General features: G+C 40.4%; 1 protein-coding gene across 4 annotated transcripts in view; it reads left to right on the forward strand.

The window, feature by feature from the left end:
- klhl32 (kelch-like family member 32) overlaps window positions 1-18,408 on the forward strand; it is a 277,267-nt gene that overhangs the window by 230,322 nt on the left and 28,537 nt on the right. For all 4 annotated transcript variants that reach the window (XM_080192648.1, XM_080192649.1, XM_080192650.1 and 1 more), the window contains 2 exons: window positions 4,931-4,989; window positions 15,910-16,102. In XM_080192648.1, the coding sequence (XP_080048774.1) occupies window positions 4,931-4,989; window positions 15,910-16,102 (252 nt within the window). The remainder of the gene's footprint in view (window positions 1-4,930; window positions 4,990-15,909; window positions 16,103-18,408) is intronic.

The raw sequence follows: 18,408 nt of genomic DNA on the forward strand, positions 1-18,408 counted from the left end.
GTGCTCAGAAGTATATTGTTGCTGCCAACAGTTTTCTCATATTTTGCACAACACATCAAGGTACACTTTCGGAAACTTTAATGTTAGTGCAGGAAACATAATTCTCGAGGCATATGCTCACTTTAGCATTTCTCTGAGCAAAAGACAGCAGTCAAGTTCTATGATTTTGTTGAAGCGGAGGACAATCAATTGTGGCATGTTGTGATCAGGTGACTTTCTCTACTGCTGGCTATTGAGAGATTGCTAAAATGCTGGATAGCTGTGACAAGCTATTTTCAGAGTGTAGGTCTGGAAAATGTGCCCTCAGATACTATGGAGATACTATGGGGACAAGGGGGTTGCCAGTGAAGAGCTAAGCTTTACTTTCTCTGTCTCAGCAATAATGTGAAATTATTCATAGACTGTATCAAAGATATCAGCATGGACAAGATACGTCGAATGCGTGTTATAACTTTTCCTTGGTTCTACGGTTTGGAGACCATGTCAGTCAATGTCCTTGGTGTAAGAGCTGAAACGAGTGATATGGAGGAGATCTTGGAAAGGAGGACTTGGGGCAAGTAATTTGGGCTTGCGGTGAACGCAAACTGAAGTAATTATCCCCATACAGTTTAAAGTTAAAGGAAGGAAAATGTACGAGAGAATTTTTTAACGTTTTGCAAAAGTATCAAGAGGGACTGATGCGACTGAAAGCTTTCTGGAAACAGTTCTTACAGCAGATTGTCCAAGTTAGCCTTTTGAAGAATTTTTGCAACAGTGTTCATGTGGGCAATCTTAAGTTGACATGGATGGACTGTACAAAGAATTCAACATTGTGGAAAGTCTTATAGCCTGAGATGAAGCATTGTCAGACCAGAGACAAGAGATACCTGAAACAGTTCATCAAAACCTAGGAAAAGATTCCCAAACATGAAGAAACTCAGACGTAGATATTCTCCATACTGTGCAATGGTGCTCAAACAGAACATGTTTTTTTCCACAATAACTAGCAACTAGAGAAATGAGAGGTTCGGCCACAAGCAGACAGTATGAAAACAGAGCCTCAGAACTGTATCGATTTCTCAGAAGAATGCAAAATCATGTATTCTGTGTTCTTGAGAAGCCAAATAATTCTGAATGCCACTAGGAATGGACAAAAGTATAAATATTACTTGTTTCCATGGTGGATACATTTGTTTTAAATTGTTGATATTGTTAACAGTTATCATTCTATATTTACATTGATGCAGTGTTAATCAGTGTGACATATATTAGTTGTGGGCGCAGTTATTATTAGCAATTATTATTTAAACTTAATCAATAAAATGATTCTACCTGCAAATTAATTTATTGTGCTCATTTTAATTAATTATATTGGGAGGACTGAGGCTTGTGGCCATTTTTGTGAGTTAGCAGCCCAGGGGCTGGAGCCTTGGTCCTGTATTCCTAATCTCCATCAGTGACTACCCTAGTTAGACCTCTCGCAACTCCATTGTCTCATTTCCCTGCCTTTTCCCCCAACACAAACTGTAGCCATGGAAGCCTAGGCAATGAAAACAGATTTGATTTGACTTATTATTGTCACATGTATTAGTGTACAGCAAAAAGGATTGGTTTTTGCGTGCTTAAAAAGCAAAGCATACCATAATAGGAAAGGAGAGATTGCAGAATGTAGTGCTACAGTCATAGCTAGGATGTGGAGAAAGATCAACTTAACATGAGGTAGATCCATTCAAAGGCCTGATGACAGCAGGGAAGAAGCTGTTCTTGAGTCGGTTGGTACGTGATCTCGACTTTTGCATCTTTTTCCTGATGGGGAGAAGGTGGAAGAGGGAGTGTCCGGTGTGCGTGGGGTCCTCACCCAGCTTGCTTGGAAACTTTCACACAGCTACCATCTTGACTTCAGCTCTGTTGAATTAATTTGACCCATGGATAGATTTTTTTCACTGTAGCACAGCACAGAGACACAGCCACAGAGAAGTTAAAAATCATGCAGATATCTTTTCAATTGTTAACAGGTGCATCAAATTTGAAAGCGAAAATTTATGTTTTAGAACAAGAAAGACAAAAACAATAAAGTGAAAACAAATGGCAAAGCAAAAAAAAATTGAAGAAGAAACACAAAATTCTGAAAATACAAAGCAGGCCCATTAGCATCTGAAAAGAGAAAAGAAAGGTTAATGTCTTGGGCTGGGACTCTCTGTCAGGACTGAAATAAAAAGCTGTAAAATCATCCTTAACAGCATCAGGCGATTTAATTATGGTTGCAGCATTACTGAAACCGTAGCATGCTGATTAGACCCCTGGGAAGCAGATAGAATGAAATGTTAATCTGTGTGATACACTCGATAGGTGAGCCCTAGAATCTATGGAGGGCTTTGATTGCAAGGGATGATGTGCCAGCATGTGGTAGCATAACCTAACAGCAGAGAAATCAGCTTGATGACTTTTGAGAACTCCAACAGGAAAATGCACCCCAGTTTTAAGCAAATTAAACAATAAGGACACTCTAATTTAATATCTGTTTTAGTACAATCAAATCTGTATGCAAATCTTTAGAATCCCACACTGATAGACACGCATGAACATAAAGTGCATACGTGAAAGGAATTTAATTGCGGAAATAAATACAGGTGTGTTCAGCTTTGTAGAAGATGTCAATTACAGGGATATATTTTATGGCGTACCTATTTGAAAACTTACCTCCAAAAATTGATTTCCCGTTTTAAAGAAGCTTTGAAGATACAAATGCAGAAATGCAGTCTTGGTTAACGAGCTTGAAGCGTGGAAACTCAGGACCATGGGCATGCTTAAGAAACTCCAAACCAAGTTGGTGAAGCTTTAGTTTGTCCATGCTTTCTTGAGCCAGGGAGAGCTGAGGTGTGGGGTTGCGGGTGCACGGTTTTGTGGGGAACAACCTAGATCCCAAGGATGTATGTAGGTATGAAAGCAAGCCTGTGAGCTGCAGGTTATACTACCATTGAGCACTGGTAAGGTTCCATATACTTGTCCTTTTGCTGTAGTACTGAAAACTTGTACTCCAGAACTAGCCACACCTCCAGTAGAGCTCTTCCAATACGGCTACAATAGTGTGGGATTTATCCAACAATGTGGAAAATTGCCCATGTATAGCCTGGCCACAAAAAGTAGGACAAATCCAAATTGAATGACCAAATTGAAAAATTACTTCAAAATGCCATTTAATGGCTAGGATCTGCAATTGCACCATGGTAGACAACGATTGACATTGGAAAATGCCATTATAAATGTTTTTAAGTTTACAAATGTTGATATAAAAATATGACAACAGTAAGTAAGGCCTTGGGATGTAAGTAAATAGACATAAGGTAGACGGGGTTCCATTTGGCCACTGTACATCAGGACATTACTATCTTGAGAATAGATCAAAGAAGAGCATAAACATACCTCTAGGACTTAGAGCTTGAAATGCAAGAATATATTTGAAGTGCTTTTTTTTTAGCTGGAGAAATGATGATTTAGAACAATATCATCTATGCTTTTAAAATGCTGAGAGGCAGGGGTGATTTAAATGTAAGTGAGTAACTTCAACTAAGCTATTGCCAAGGACATGGATTTGAATTTAACAAGCCTCAAGTAATTTTAGAAGAAATTGTGAGGAAGCTTCTTTTATGTCTCAGAATAGTGAGTATGTGAATTTCATTACTGGAGGGGAAAAATGTTTGTGTTGATTAACATGGATGGTTGGGAATGGAATTGGAGGTTTCTTTAGATAGATATCAACTGCGATTATTAATTACTCGCTGAAACACCATTGAGTGTTGGAATTCTGGTCTTAGTGAAGGCCAAGATTGAACGGTGAAGATATGCATGCAAATTCAAGGGCTTGCTTTATTCCTTCTGTGGATCAGAAGTATTATTTACATTGAACAATCCAACAGGAGATTAAGTAGGAAGGTCGGTATCTATGATCGAATAGATTGTACATTGTGGGAGAAGCCTGATTGATGTCTGGATTGTTGTTCCACAGTTCACAATTTGTTATGCTCTTCAAGTCTCCTTCAGATCATGTGGAATGCCCAAGTGCATGGGAAATTTGTTTCAAAATAAGTTAAACAAATTGCATCTCGCTTGGGTAAAATTAAAGCTAGAGTTTAGTGTGACTGGAACCTTACTTATTCTGATGTACACTTTATAATACCATCTAGTATCATGCACGTGCAGTAAAGTTGCATCATTTTAGTCTTTTTGTACTTATCTTATTGACGAAAGGATTTTTATCATGAAATTAATGCTGTATTAATCCTGTAATCTTATATTTTAAAGTCAATTAGCCATTCGCATTGTTAAGCAATATGTTGCTCCCTGGAATTTGGTAATATGAGTTGACCACAAATAGTAAGAAGATGATATTAAAAGGTAGAAATAGAACCTTTTGATGGCTAAATTAATATGTGTGTTGCCCAATAAGGTACAGTGTACAGCTCCTGGTTTGATTCCTAATCTGTTTACAAGTTAACTGATCTCAGAAAGAAAGTACTAAGACACGGTCTCAGATTTACACAGCAGGAAAATCGGTGCAAGTTTCGGGTCCTGCCACTCTCGATTCTCTGGTTTCCTGCAGACCTTGGTCCCCTGGTCCCCAGCTGAACAGTGTGTGGATATTGGGTGAGGATGAGATTGATCTCACCTATGATGAATCTTTTCCACACTGGAACAGCCTGCTCACAGTCACTTGTAAACTTGTGTGTAAAGAATGGCCACTTGAGTCAAATACTGCAGGATATGAGTCAGCATATCCATAGGACAAGCGTAATTGGCACTCCAAAACCTCCAGCCTGCCTATTACGTCTTTACATTGTGAGAAAGTGCCGTGACGATTATGCAGAAAGAAATGGAATGAAAATTAGCAGCATGTTGAAATTCTTATCCGATCATCTGTAAGCAAGAATTAATATTATCTTTTTCATGATAGGTGGAGTGACCAACACTGCTCAGTACCAGAACAGACTGATGGTGTATGATCCAAGTCAGGTAGGCAGCATTGTTATTGTGTAGTGTTCTGAAACTTCAGTGTCGATGTTTGTAAGCACACACAAAAAAATTATTCTTTTTCAGCAGTGGAAAAAAGTGCTCAAAGTAACTTGTAATGAAGTTATCTCACAGAAAGATAAGGTCTTTTGATAGCTTAGTTTAGTTGGCTTGCCAGATATTCATAAATATGCGGCACTTGTTTGCTATAAGTAGACTTGTTCAAGCCAGTGATGATTTCTCACAATCGAAGAATCTTCATAATTGTTATCAATTTTGTTGTATGCTTCCGGCTTTGTTCTGATTTACCGAATATTCTAAAAAGACACTTAAGCATCCTTAGCATTGATGCGTCTGGCAAATAAACATACAAATGTATTGCTGGCTACCACCGATGTAGCTTATTCGCCGTTTGGTGTCTTGTTTTTACCCTTATGTCCATACCATAGAACCTTCATTATCCACTGGAATGAGAAATAATTAAAAATCACATCGAGTAGAAAGTTGATCAACTTTGTGGCTTCATCACACACCTATACCTGAAACTGTGGCAAAAATGAATCTTATTCCAAATATCTTAAGGCATGAAAGTATAATGTGGCAAAATGAGGTTGTCCAGTTTGTCAGAAGAGCAGAAAAGGAGAATATTATCCGAATGTAATTGTGGAGAGACTGCAGTCTGCTGCAGTACAGATGAATTTGGGTGTCCTTGTACAGCAAATGATTAGGAAGGCAAATGAAGTGTTGACCTTTATTGCAAGGGGAGTAGAGTATAAAAACAGGGAGATCATGCTTTAGCTGTAATTGGCATTGGTGAGACCAATTGGTGTTTATTTGTGTTCTGGTTACTTAAGGATGTTGCATTGTAAGAAGTTCAGGGAAGGTGTATGAGGCTGATTCCTAGTTGAAGGGATTGTCTTATGAGGGAAGGTTAAATGGGTAGAGCCTATATTCATTGGCATTTAGAAGAATGAGAGGTGAATTTATTGAAACATAGGATTCTGAGGGGGTTTGGCACAGTAGATACTGGGAGGATGTTTCTCCGTGAGGAAGAGTCTAGAACGAGGGGCTACAGTTCAAAAATAATGGGATGGGGGTCTCATTTAAGACAGAGGTGAGGAGGAATCTCTTCTCTGACAATCATTCGTCTTTGGAATTCTCTTCCACAGAGAGAAGTGGAAGCTGGACCATTGAATGTATTCAAGGCTGAGTTAGACAAATTTTTGATTGACAAGGGAATTAGTAGTTCTGGAGGGCAGGCAAAAAAAGTGGAATTAAAGCCACAATCTAATGAGCCATGATCTTATAGAATAGTGGAGCAGGATTGAAGGGCTGAATGGCCCACTCCTGCTCCTATTTCTTATTTTCTAGAATTTCTTTAAAATCAAGTCAAAATGTTTATCTTTCATATGATGGCAAGAACTAAATCTGGAGTGGAATTCTTCATTGTAGAAAGTGTCTCTTCCCAGGCGGCACTGAACCGTGCCCATCAAAATTGGATGCTTTCTTAACCTCAGATTGATCTACAGGGTCCTGTCAGTAAATTAAATTATCTTTCCAACCCATACAATCAGCAGGTTTATTCTAGCATCAACAGCAAAATAGGTAAAAGTTAACAATTTGGCAAACAACAGAAATTGCAGATTCTGCCTTAAATTTGCTCAGGAAATCCTGGCTTTATACTCTGGCCTCAGTGTTCCCAGTGTGTGTTGAGGAAACTGAGGCAAACCTGAGAACATCCAACTGGATGTGCCAATATGCAAACACACCAGGGTAAATATACTCATCCTGCTGATGTGCTCCTGCTGGAATTTCAGTCTCCTAGTTGCTAATCTAATGACTGCTTCTATTTGTGGAAAACGTAATTCATTAGACATTGCAGACACATTTATCAAAATCTATGTCTCCAAAATGGAGCGTCATTAGACTGGCAGCTTGGAGAATCAAGGTTATGCTCTTATAATCTCTGTCCAACTAACTCTACCTTCCAGCTCAGCTCCAATCCAGGAACGAGCCTCACTAATTTTGCCCTTGCATAACATCAAGTATAGTTAAGAGCAAAAACAAATGCCTTAAATAGAAAAATGTTCAACCAAAATTATGAATACAAACCAATGCGGGTTCATTTTTGCATCAGGGACTTACCAGATTAAACAATACAAAGCCTATCCAGGCCAGGCTGAAAGTGAGAAGTGTGTATCCACGACTAGTATTTTACATGTAAATATAGGTAACCATGAGGATATGAAGACAGAGCTGACCAAGGGAAACTATATTAAAAAACGCAAGACAGTAGAGTCTGTAGTGGCAGACGTTGGAGGATATATTTAATAACTCTCAGCAAAGATTTATCCCAGCAAGAAAGAAAATCGCTTTGCGAAAGATGTGTCACCCATGGCTAAATAAGGAAGTTAAGCATAATATTAAACGGAAAAAAACATCGTGCAAATCTGCAAAGATTAGCAGCAGGTCAGAGGATTGGACGGACTTTAAGAACTGGCAAAAAATGACTGAAAAAAGAGGCAGAAAGCGAGAGTGTGAGAGAAAGCTAGCTAGTCATATAAAAAATATAGTAAGAGTTTCTACAAATATTTGAATAGAAATGAATAACTAAAACTGTGTTGGTCCTCTCAAGTGTGAGCCTGGTGAATTGTTCAAGGAAAACAAACAAATGGTGGAGACTGAACAGGTATTATTTTATCTGTCTTCATGGTAGATGACTTAGAAAACTCACAGAGATAGTTGAAAATCAAGAGACGATAGGGAGGAAAAAAATGGTAGGAAACTACTGGCCCTAAAGGCTGCTAAGTCCCCAGGACTGGATGGCCTGCATCCTCAGGTTTTACAGGAAATGACTACAGAGATAATAGGTGCATTATTTATAACCTTCCAAATTACTTAGATTCTGGAAGGGTCCCAGCAGATTGGAAAATAGCTGAACGAACGCCTTTATTCAAGAAAGGAGGGAGGCAGAAAGCAAGAAACTGTAGACTAATGAGCCTAACATCTGTCAAAGGGAAAGTGCTAGAATCCATTATTAAGGACACAGTAGTAGGATACTTAGAAAATCACAATTTGATCAGGCAGAGCCAACAACGTGTTTAATGAATCTACTAGAGTCTTTAGAGTAATTAATGTTCAAGGCAGATAAAGAGGAACTGGTAGATATGTGTTTGGATTTCCAAAAGGCATTTGATAAGGTGCCACATCAAAGGTTGCTACATAAGATTGTGGTGTGGGGAGCAACATATTCGCATGGATAAAGGATTGGTGGACAAACAGGAAGCAGAGAGTAGAGATAAATTTTTCAAGATGACAAGTTGTAAGTAGCAGGGCGCCACAGGGATCAGTGTTGTTCGCTCAACTATTTATAACGTATACCAATTTCTTGGGGGAAGACACCAATATGTGGTAGCTAAATTTGCTGATGAAACAAAGATAACACGAAAGTAAGTTGTCAAGAGGAGATCATGAGTCTGCAAAGGGATATAGACAGGTTAAGTGAGTAGGCAAAAATTTGGTAGATGGAGTATAATGTGAGAAAATGTGAACTTGCCCGTTTTGGCAGCAAGAGCAAAAAAGCAGTATCCTATTTAAATGGAGAGAATGTGCAAAACTCGGTTGTACAGGGAGATCTGGGTGTCTTGGTACATGAATCATATTAGGTTTGCATGCAGTTACAGCAAATAACTAGAAAGGCAAATGGAATGTCAACATTTATTGCAAGAGGAATAACATATACAAACAATGAGGTTTTACTGCAGCTGTACAGGGCCTTGGTGAGACCACATTCTGAAGTACTGTGTATGGTGTTAATCTCCTTATTTGAAAATAAGATATAATCACATTAGAAGCAATTTAGACAAGGTCCACTCAACTCATTCCTCAGGTGAAGGGCTAACCTTCTGAAGAAAGGTTGAACAGGTTGCATCTATACCCATTTGCATCTATTTCCTCTGGCGGAGGAAACTAGAACTCGGGGATGTAATTTAAGTATAAGAAGTCTTTTTAAGACAGATCCTGAGAGGTTTTTACTCTGTGTGTCATTATGTGTGGAAGTTTCTTCCCCAAAAGGCAGTGGAAGCTTCTTCTCCAGAAGGTAGTGGAAGTTTTGACTTTAAAGTTATCCAAGGCTGAATTGATATAAATTTTTGTTTGACAGTGGAGGCAAAAGTTGTGGGATGCAGACAGAAAAGTGGAGCTGAGACCACAACCAAATCAGCCATTATCTAACTGAATGCTGGAACAGGTTCAAAGGGGCCAAATGGCTTGCTCCTACTCCTGTGTTCCGAAGGCTATAGCTTCTCTTCTGTATTTCACTGAAATTAATCCTTTGAATGTAGATGAATTCTCATTTCCTTATTTTTTATAAATAGATCATCAATTTTAATACTGACTCTTCGAAATTCAAAGAAAACTAAGTGCTAGACATATATTTGCATATTGTGCACTTTAATGCAAAGTGGAAGAAAATCAGTCCATTATTTGTAGATGTGCTTTTGATAAAAAAAGTTATTGCACTGTTCAAAGAGTGAATGTCTTTCTAATCAGGTCTGTTTCATGTTTACACGTGCACTAGCTTTTTAAAATTCATGTAGCAGATTGTTTGAATACAGTGACTAACAGAAGTCACAGCTGAAAGGGTATGGCTTTGAATTCCAATAACTCTATCGTTTGGTATTTGAGTTTGTTACTTTTCAACACATTCTCAAGTGCGGTAATAACTGCCATCTGGCAAAGAGCACATAGATACCTGGTACAGACAGTGACCCGTTCTTCTTCTATACTGATTAGTAATGACTTGTCAGTTGATTCGGAATGGCCCCTCAATTCCCGAGAGTCTCCGTTCCTTATGGTGCTCAGGAACTCACCTGTCAGACTTTGCTGCTAAAGAAGATCTAATTGAAGAACACAGGGTGCCTTCTACAGCAAGCAGATGTTGTTTGTAGCCATTCATTAGGGAGTTTACTATTGGTCCAAACTTAAAGAAGAAATTAGTTCATTCAGGACAAATAGTGGCCCAGAAATTCAATGGCACTGTGCCCATTGTTCAGGCCCAAAATCAGTAGTCAGCCATGCAATCTGGTAGGCAGTGTGTACACACCCTACAAGCCTGAAACACACCACCTGCCATTTTTAATTTTCAGTAGACAACCAGAATGCAAGGTAGAATTATTAAAGTGATGAATTAAAGTACTCAAATGTGGAGTCCTGCATTTGTTATAGCTCATCTTTGACATTGGACTACGACATGTGTGCTTTACCATGTGATAAATTAAATGCTACCAAACTAAACTGATGCAAAACATGATGGCTACCCCCATCATGCCTATTTTCAGGCACTGATGAATTTCGAGGCCCTGATATTTTCATTACTGATTCAGTGCGTCATTAAACATCACTTGACCTAACTTGAGCTTTATTCTTCAAAGTTTACGTCATCGATTTATGGCAAGCAACTTGCATGCAAACCCATAATGCCGTATAAGGCAATCAAGGTATTGTTGAGCTCAGTGTGTCTCCATTATTGAAAATGAAGATCCAACAATGATTCTTATCTGTATAACTTGCCAAATTGCAATGTAAGCCAAGGCTCATTGCACCTACACTTCAATAATAAATTAAACTCCCGAACAAGAGCAGGTGACCAAAGTAACTCCTGGTAGACTTATACAACCAGATTTGGAGACTGTGCTCTGATATAATATGGACACTGCCAGGAAAGTCTGTTTCTTTGGCTGTTATTAAAGTTATGTTGCAGTTCCTGCTATATCCGTTTTCTGACTAAACAAAGCAAATAATTGAAAATTTGTAAAGCTTTCTTAAGACTGTACTGTATATTTTCCAGCAATTATTTGTAGAGCTCAAGATCACTTTCGTATCAGCTATGAATCTTCTTATAGGCCATGAGTTGTAACTGTAAATTAAGGAGCAGGGGAAAGAACAGAGGAAGCATAGAGTCATAGAGGTTTACAACATGGAAAAAGGCCCTTCGGCCCCACTTGTCTGTGCCACCCTTTTTTTTAAACCCCTAATCTAATCCCAATTGCTCGCATGTGGCCCATATCCCTCTATAACCATCGTACCCATGTAACTATCTAAATGCTTTTTAAAAAATAAAACTGTACCCGCCTCTACTACTACCTCTGGCAGCTTGTTCCAGACACTCACCACCCTCTGAGTGAAAAAATTGCCCCTCTGGACACTTTTGTATCTCTCCCCTCTCACCTTAAACCTATGCCCTCTAGTTTCAGACTCCCCAACCTTTGGGAAAAGATATTGACCTTGTATCTGCCCCTCATTATTTTATAGACCTCTATAAGGTCACCCCTCAGCCTTCTTTGCCCCAGAGGAAAAAATCCCAGTCTATCCAGCCTCTCCTCATAACTGAATCCATCAAGTCCCGGTAGCATCCTAGTAAATCTTTTCTGCACTCTTCTAATTTAATAATATCCTTTCTATAATAGGGTGACCAGAATTACACACAGTATTCCAAGCATGGCCTCACTAATGTCTTGTACAATTTAACAAGACATCCCAACTCCTGTATTCAATGTTCTGACCGATGAAACCAAGCATACTGAATGCCTTCTTCACCACTTTGTCCACCTGTGACTCCACTCTCAAGGAGCTATGAACATGTACTCCCAGATCTCTTTTGTAACTCTCCCCACCACCCTATCATTAACTAAGTAAGTCCTGCCCTGGTTCAATCTACCAAAATGCATTGCCTCGCATTTGTCTAAATTAAACTCCATCTGCCATTCATCAGCCCACTAGCCCAATTGATCAAGATCCCATTGCAATTGGAGATAACCTTCCTCACTGTCCACCATGCCACCAATCTTGGTGTCATCTGCTAACTTACTAACCATGCTAACTCTACTATACTAACTATATTATACTACACTATACTAACCATGCTTACTAACTATATTCTCATCCAAATCATTAATGTAAATGACAAATAACAGTGGGCCCAGCACTGATCCCTGAGGCACACTGCTGGCCATGGGCCACCAGTTTGAAAAACTACTCTTTACAACTACTCTCTGGCTTCTGTCAAGAAGCCAATATTGTATCCACCCTGGATCCTGTGAGATTTAACTTTATGCAACAACCCACCTTGTCAAACGCCTTGCTAAAGTCCATGTACACAACATCAACTGCACTGCCCTCATCCATCTTCTTCTTCAAAAAATGCAATTAAATTTGTGAGATATGATTTTCCACTCACAAAGCCATGCTGACTGTCCCTAATCAGTCCTTGCATCTCTAAATGCCAGTAGATCCTGTCTCTCAAAATACCTTCCAACAATTTACCCACCACAGATGTGAGGATCACTAGCCTTTAGTTGCTAGGCTTTTCCCTGCAGCCCTTTTTAAACAAAGGCACAACATTTGCCACTCTCCAATTTTCAGGCACCTCACCCATGACTATTGATGATTCAAACATCTTGGCTCTGGGACCCGCAATTTCCTCCCTAGCCTTCTACAATGTCCTGGGATATACCTCATCAGGTCCCGCAGATTTATCAACCTTGATGTGCTTTAAGACTTCCAGCACTTCCTTCTCTGTAATATGTACACTTCTCCAGACATCACTATTTATTTCCCCAAGTTCTCTAACATCCATGCTTTTCTCAACAGTAAATACTGATGAGAAATATTCATTTAGGATCTCACCCGTCTCTTGTGGATCTGCACATAGATGACCTTGTTGTTCCTTAAGAGGCTCTACTCTCTCCTTTGTTACCCCTTTGCCCTTTATGTATTTGTAGAAGTTCTTTGGATTCTCCTTTGCCTTATCTACCAAAACAATTTTGTGTCCCCTTTTGCCCTCCTGATTTCTCTCTTAACTCTACTCCTACATGCCCTATACTCTTTGAGATTCACTTGATCCCAGCTGCCTATGCACATCATGTGCCTCCTTCTTGACCAGGGCCTCAAGCATGCAGGGCATGTTTGTGAAAACATCAAAGGGCTAATGCTAACATACATTTTTTTGGGGCCATAGCACTTTCCTAGATTTGCTAAAAAAACCATCAACAAATCCAGTGGCACAGTGGTTAACACTGCTGCCTCACAGCACCAGGGACCAGGATTCAATTCCAACCTCGGGTCACTGTCTATGTGGAGTTTGTATGTTTTCTCTGTGATTGCGAGAGTTTCCTCCGGATGGTCCAGTTTCCTCCCACAATCCAAAGATATGTGGCTTAGGTTGATTGGCAATGCAATATTGCCCCTTGGTAACAGGGAGATTAGCAAGGTATATACGTGGGGTTACAGGCATAGGGCCAAGATAGGATTGTTGTTGATGGGCCGAGTGGCCTCCTTCTGCACTGCAGAGGTTCTATGATTTTCTGAAACCCCATACTCTTATACAACCATTTTGGAGACTAATTTCAATGGCTGACAATTTCATAACTGCTTGTATAAGGCAGCTTCTGGATCCACTGTTAAAAAACTCACTGATGTTAAATGTGAGGGTATCCCAAAACCCAGAAGGTAAGTTGGAACACCAGTTCTTAGTGGTGTATATTTGAAAATTGGTATTTGTATACCAGGAAGGAATAGTCCAGTCAGTGGGCCTGATTTTACCGTTTTCATTCTAAGTGCTGAATCTGGGCGCAATTCAGATCCGACTTGGAAATCTGTTCTTTGGCGCCCCCTTACACACTTAGCTAGAAAAAAAAGTGCGGGTCTGAATTATGCCGTCGGCGGGGCTTGGCGCACCCAAAACCCTGCTGATTTGATTGGAGCTTTGAACTACGCATGCGTAGTGAGAAAAAAAATTGGAAACATGCTCCTCTCACATTGCTGCTGGACCACAAAAAGCAGATAAAGTGGCCCAGGGGCGAAAAGTGGGAGCAATAGCCCCTACCCAGACTGATCACAACTCTCTGTCCCCCTTCCTGTGCACCGATGGCCCGCAAAGTGACAGCGGTCCCCTCTGCTTCTCCCACCAGAGAACGATTGGGCCTCCCTCCTTCTCCCACCCTCACCAGACAACAATCTGTCCTCTCTCTGCCCCTCCCCACCCCCAACCAGACAACAACCTGGTCTCCGTCTGCCCTCCTCTCCCCTTTTCCCCACCAGACAACAATCTGGCCTTTCTCTGCCCCCCAACCAAACAACAATCTGTCTTCCCTCTGCCGTCTCTCCCCCACCACCACGCCGTAACCAGACAACGATCTGGCTTCCCTCCCTCCCCCTTTCTCCAGAAAACAATCTGTCCTCCCTCCCTGCGTCTGCCAGAGGTACATCTGACCCCCCCCACCCCCAACCCCGGAGAATGAGCTGGCCTGCCTCCCTCCCACCCCACCACCACCACCAATCTGAGCTAGAGAGCTGTTGGAAGCTCTGAAGTACCTCTTCAGAAGCTGGAACGCCCAAAATAGACCATTGCCAAGCCTGTCTGTTTTGTGCTGAATCTAGACTCGCGAATGCGATGGTAAAGGGGAAATGCTGGTAAAGTTGGGTGGCAGCCCATTAATTCGATTTAAATGCATGCAATTGCATTTAAATCGCTCTTGCGCCTGTTTCGGGTGCAAATCGGATCATGGCCATTTTCGGGCCTTGGTAAAGTGGGTGTCTGTGTGGACGCGGGCGCAGATGATGTTAATGGCCTCTTGCCGGACTTTACATGTTTTTGTGCCCGAAAACAGGTGCAAAGCAATGGTAAGATTGGGCCCATTGTGTGAACAATTACTAAAGAAAATTTATTAACGTTAAAGGAAACAAAAACACACAACAAGAAAGACTATAATACACTACAAGACCGATGGCTATACACACCATTATAGAATCATAGAATCCTTGGCTCTCTGAGGCAACATGGTTAACTACTGTGCCACCATGCCACCTCAATTACATGAACTACCACTTGTTTCCAAAATACCAATTCCTTTTTGTTCCCAAACAACATCCAATTCTATGTAACTCAATGAGCTAAATCCAGCAAATAATTACCACACATAGGTTATGTGGTCACATTTTGGAAAATATCTTCAGTTTTAACGAAGTGCAGCCAGTTGTTTTTGCAGCTGGGTGTGGCTGTGATGTTAACTGTGACTGTGTTCTTTTTCCCCAGTTATTGTACTATGGGTATATAACTCTTTGATCTTACCCATCCTCTAGAGTCTGCTTTTGACATACAAGTGGCAATTTCCTTATCTCTCCACTTTGAAGTCACCTCTTCTTTCTCCCCATTGTTTTCCTCGAGTTACCTAGGTAAACACATGCTTTTCTCACTGATATGCTAATTCATATTTCTTCAGACAATTGCCCTTATCAACTCTCTGTTTTATTTTCTTTTATCCCAGTTGCATTTTTAATCTTAATTTCTCCCAACTCTTAACATCACATTAAAAACTTCAGCCTTCTGTCAGCCCTTCCTCCCTCTAAGTTGTTTTCCCTCTCCTCCATTCCCCCCTCAAACCTATTTAAGAACGGAAATGAAGGGTGTTTTTTCTTCTCTGTCAAGTTGAGATCTTTGGAATTCTCTTGCTCAAAAGGCAGTGGAAACAGTCTTTGAATATTTTAAAGGCAGAAGCTAGCTAGATTCTTGACTAAAAAGGGGGTGAAAAGTTATTGGGGATAGGCAAGAATGTGGGGTTGAGGTTACAATCAGCTCAGCCATGATCTCATTGAATAGCGGAGCAGGCTGAAATGGCTGGGTGGCTGACTTGTGGTCTTCATGCATACATTCATATGCTCATGTGAATAAGGCTGCGTCTCAAACTGTTTGCAGTGTCAACAACAGGGGAGCAGACTCTGCCTGCCACCTGCCTGCTGTAGTTAAAACTGGGGCCTTTGATATGCCCTGACCTGACGAGAGCAATTACACAGGATTATCAGCAAATAACCAAATAAATTATTTTCAAACCCTCTGTAATGTTTTGAAATCTTTCTGACTTTCAGAATAAATGGCTCAGCCGCAGTCCAATGTTACAGAGACGAGTCTATCACGTTATGGCAGCAGTCAATAGAAAACTTTACGTCCTTGGAGGAAATGACTTGGACTACAACAACGATCGGATTCTAGTTCGCCAAATTGACTGTTATAACATAGACACTGACCAGTGGGTCCGCTGTCATTTCAACCTCCTCACAGGTAGGTGGGTTTAGGTCTCCATTGTGAGAATTTTTCATTCATGACAGGATAACATGAAGACGTTTCTTGTCAAGTATTCTTTTTAAAGTAATTTTATTTTGTTGTGCATGCACCTTAATATAGCTGTTGTATTAATTTACAAATAAAATCATACAAACATTGTTTCTTCATCACTATTACATATGAGTTATGTGTTTGTCATTGGTGTAAGAACCATGGTGTGAGCTCACTTTGTTCCCACTCATTGTTTGCCTATTTCAGCCAGTTGTCTTGTATCATTTATGTGCAGTTTGAATTGATTGGTTTTGTCCCTTGTTGCATCTCCTTACATCAAATTGACAAATTGGCACCATTAATCGTGAAAGTCTTTTGTTGTATTTCCTCTTAACCAGGTAGCATCATCCTGAATCTGCTCTTTATCCTCTTGTTGCTCAAAAATCTTCCTATGATGTGGAGCCTTAAACTGCACATAGTACTGCAAATGTGGCTTTGCAATTGATTTGTTGTTACATACTTTCTGTCATAAAATACAGAATCCACACTGATAAACTTTCCAAATTCTGAGTCGTGATCCTTACTGGGATTGCAAGATAAGATTTTGGGGTTACGAGCTCTGAGCTGGAACTTATTTTTGACAGCTGCGTGGGCCCTTTAAATCTTTTGTTTTTTTCAATTGCTGGGCGTGGCCAAATGGATTATACTCTGAGGCCCAATTGCTGTCAAAAAGTAAGTAGAAGCCCTATCTCGCTAAACATTTTTAAGAAGCGGGTTGATGGGTTCTTGATAAGAGAGGGGATTAAGGGTTATGGGGAGAGGGCGGGAAAGTGGAACTGAGCCACAACAGATCAGCCATGATCTTATTGAATGGCGGGGCAGGCTCGAAGGGCTAGATGGCCTACTCCTGCTCCTATTTCTTATGTTCTTATGTTCTTTGTCATTAACTCCCCCAACACTTAATTTCCCCCACCCCTTCCATACTCTATATATACACACACACACACAACTCACTGGCCCAGAATAAAGCCCTGCTCCCACTCAGCAATTGGGGCTACTCATTCCACAGCATGCAGAACAACTGAAGCCACCCCCATCTCCTCCACTGCTGAAACTTCCCCTTGTTCAACAACTTAAGCTTCTCCCTGCCCCACTCAATCAGAAAAGCCTTCCCACCACCCTCCACTCAACAACAGAAACCTTCCCATACTCCCACTGAACATTTCTCATACACCCACTCCTGCTCCCCCAAGTCTGAAGCATGAAATTGGTGTCTAACCAGGATAATATTTGGGAAGTACTGACATTACTATTTTGAAATGCTTTGAATACCATTAGCTTGTTTCATCAACTTGATTGGGGTAAAGTACTGTTCTTCCATGCCTAGGTAGGGTTTTCTGTGTCCATTTACATCTTTGTTTTAGCTGCTGTTTCTGATTCAAGCCTATCACGTCTATTTCCACCTTTCCCTTTTTCTTTGTCGTTTTTTGTCTGTGTAGGGTAAGCATTTTAAAGTAAGTTATACTAAACCTGTTTCCATAACAGATTTAGAGGATGCTCTGGGTGTGCTGCAAATAGGTTTATCTGTCTGTACAATAATCTTTTGATCCCTTTGGTAATGAAGATCCCTGCAGTGATTTGACCAAATATTCACTTGCAGGGTCAAGATTTAGAGATGAGACAAGGTCAGTGCTGCAGTCAGCAAATAATGATTAGATTTTTAAAACTCATCCAGACTCTTACCGCAAAACAAATGGAGTAAAATTTGATTTGATTTGATTTATTATTGTCACACGTATTAACATATAGTGAAAAATATTGTTTCTTGCACGCTATACAGACAAAGCATACTGTTCATTGAGAAGAAACGAGAGAGTGCAGAATGTAGTGTTATAGTCATAGCTAGGGTGTAGAGAAAGATCAATTTAATGCAAGCTAAGTCCATTCAAAAGTCTGATGGCAGCAGGGAAGAAGCTGTTCTTGAGTCGGTTGGTACGTGAATTCAGAGTTTTGCATATTTTTCCCGAAGAAGGAAGGTGGAAGAGAGAATGTCTGGGGTGCGTGGGGTCCTTAATTATGCTGGCTGCTTTGTTGCAGCAGCGGGAAGCATAGACAGAGTCAATGGATGGGAGGCTAGTTTGCATGATGGATTGGGCTACATTCACGACGTTTTATAGTTCCTTGCAGTGTTGGGCAGAACAGGAACCATACCAAGCTGTGATACAACCAGAGAAAATGCTTTCTATGGTGTGTCTGTAAAAGTTGGTGACATGCCAAATTTCCTTAGGCTTCTGATAAAGTAGAGGCGTTGG

This window comes from Carcharhinus amblyrhynchos, chromosome 7 (genome assembly GCF_965287045.1).
Source record: "Carcharhinus amblyrhynchos chromosome 7, sCarAmb.v2.hapA, whole genome shotgun sequence".
NCBI classification, from domain to species: domain Eukaryota; kingdom Metazoa; phylum Chordata; class Chondrichthyes; order Carcharhiniformes; family Carcharhinidae; genus Carcharhinus; species Carcharhinus amblyrhynchos.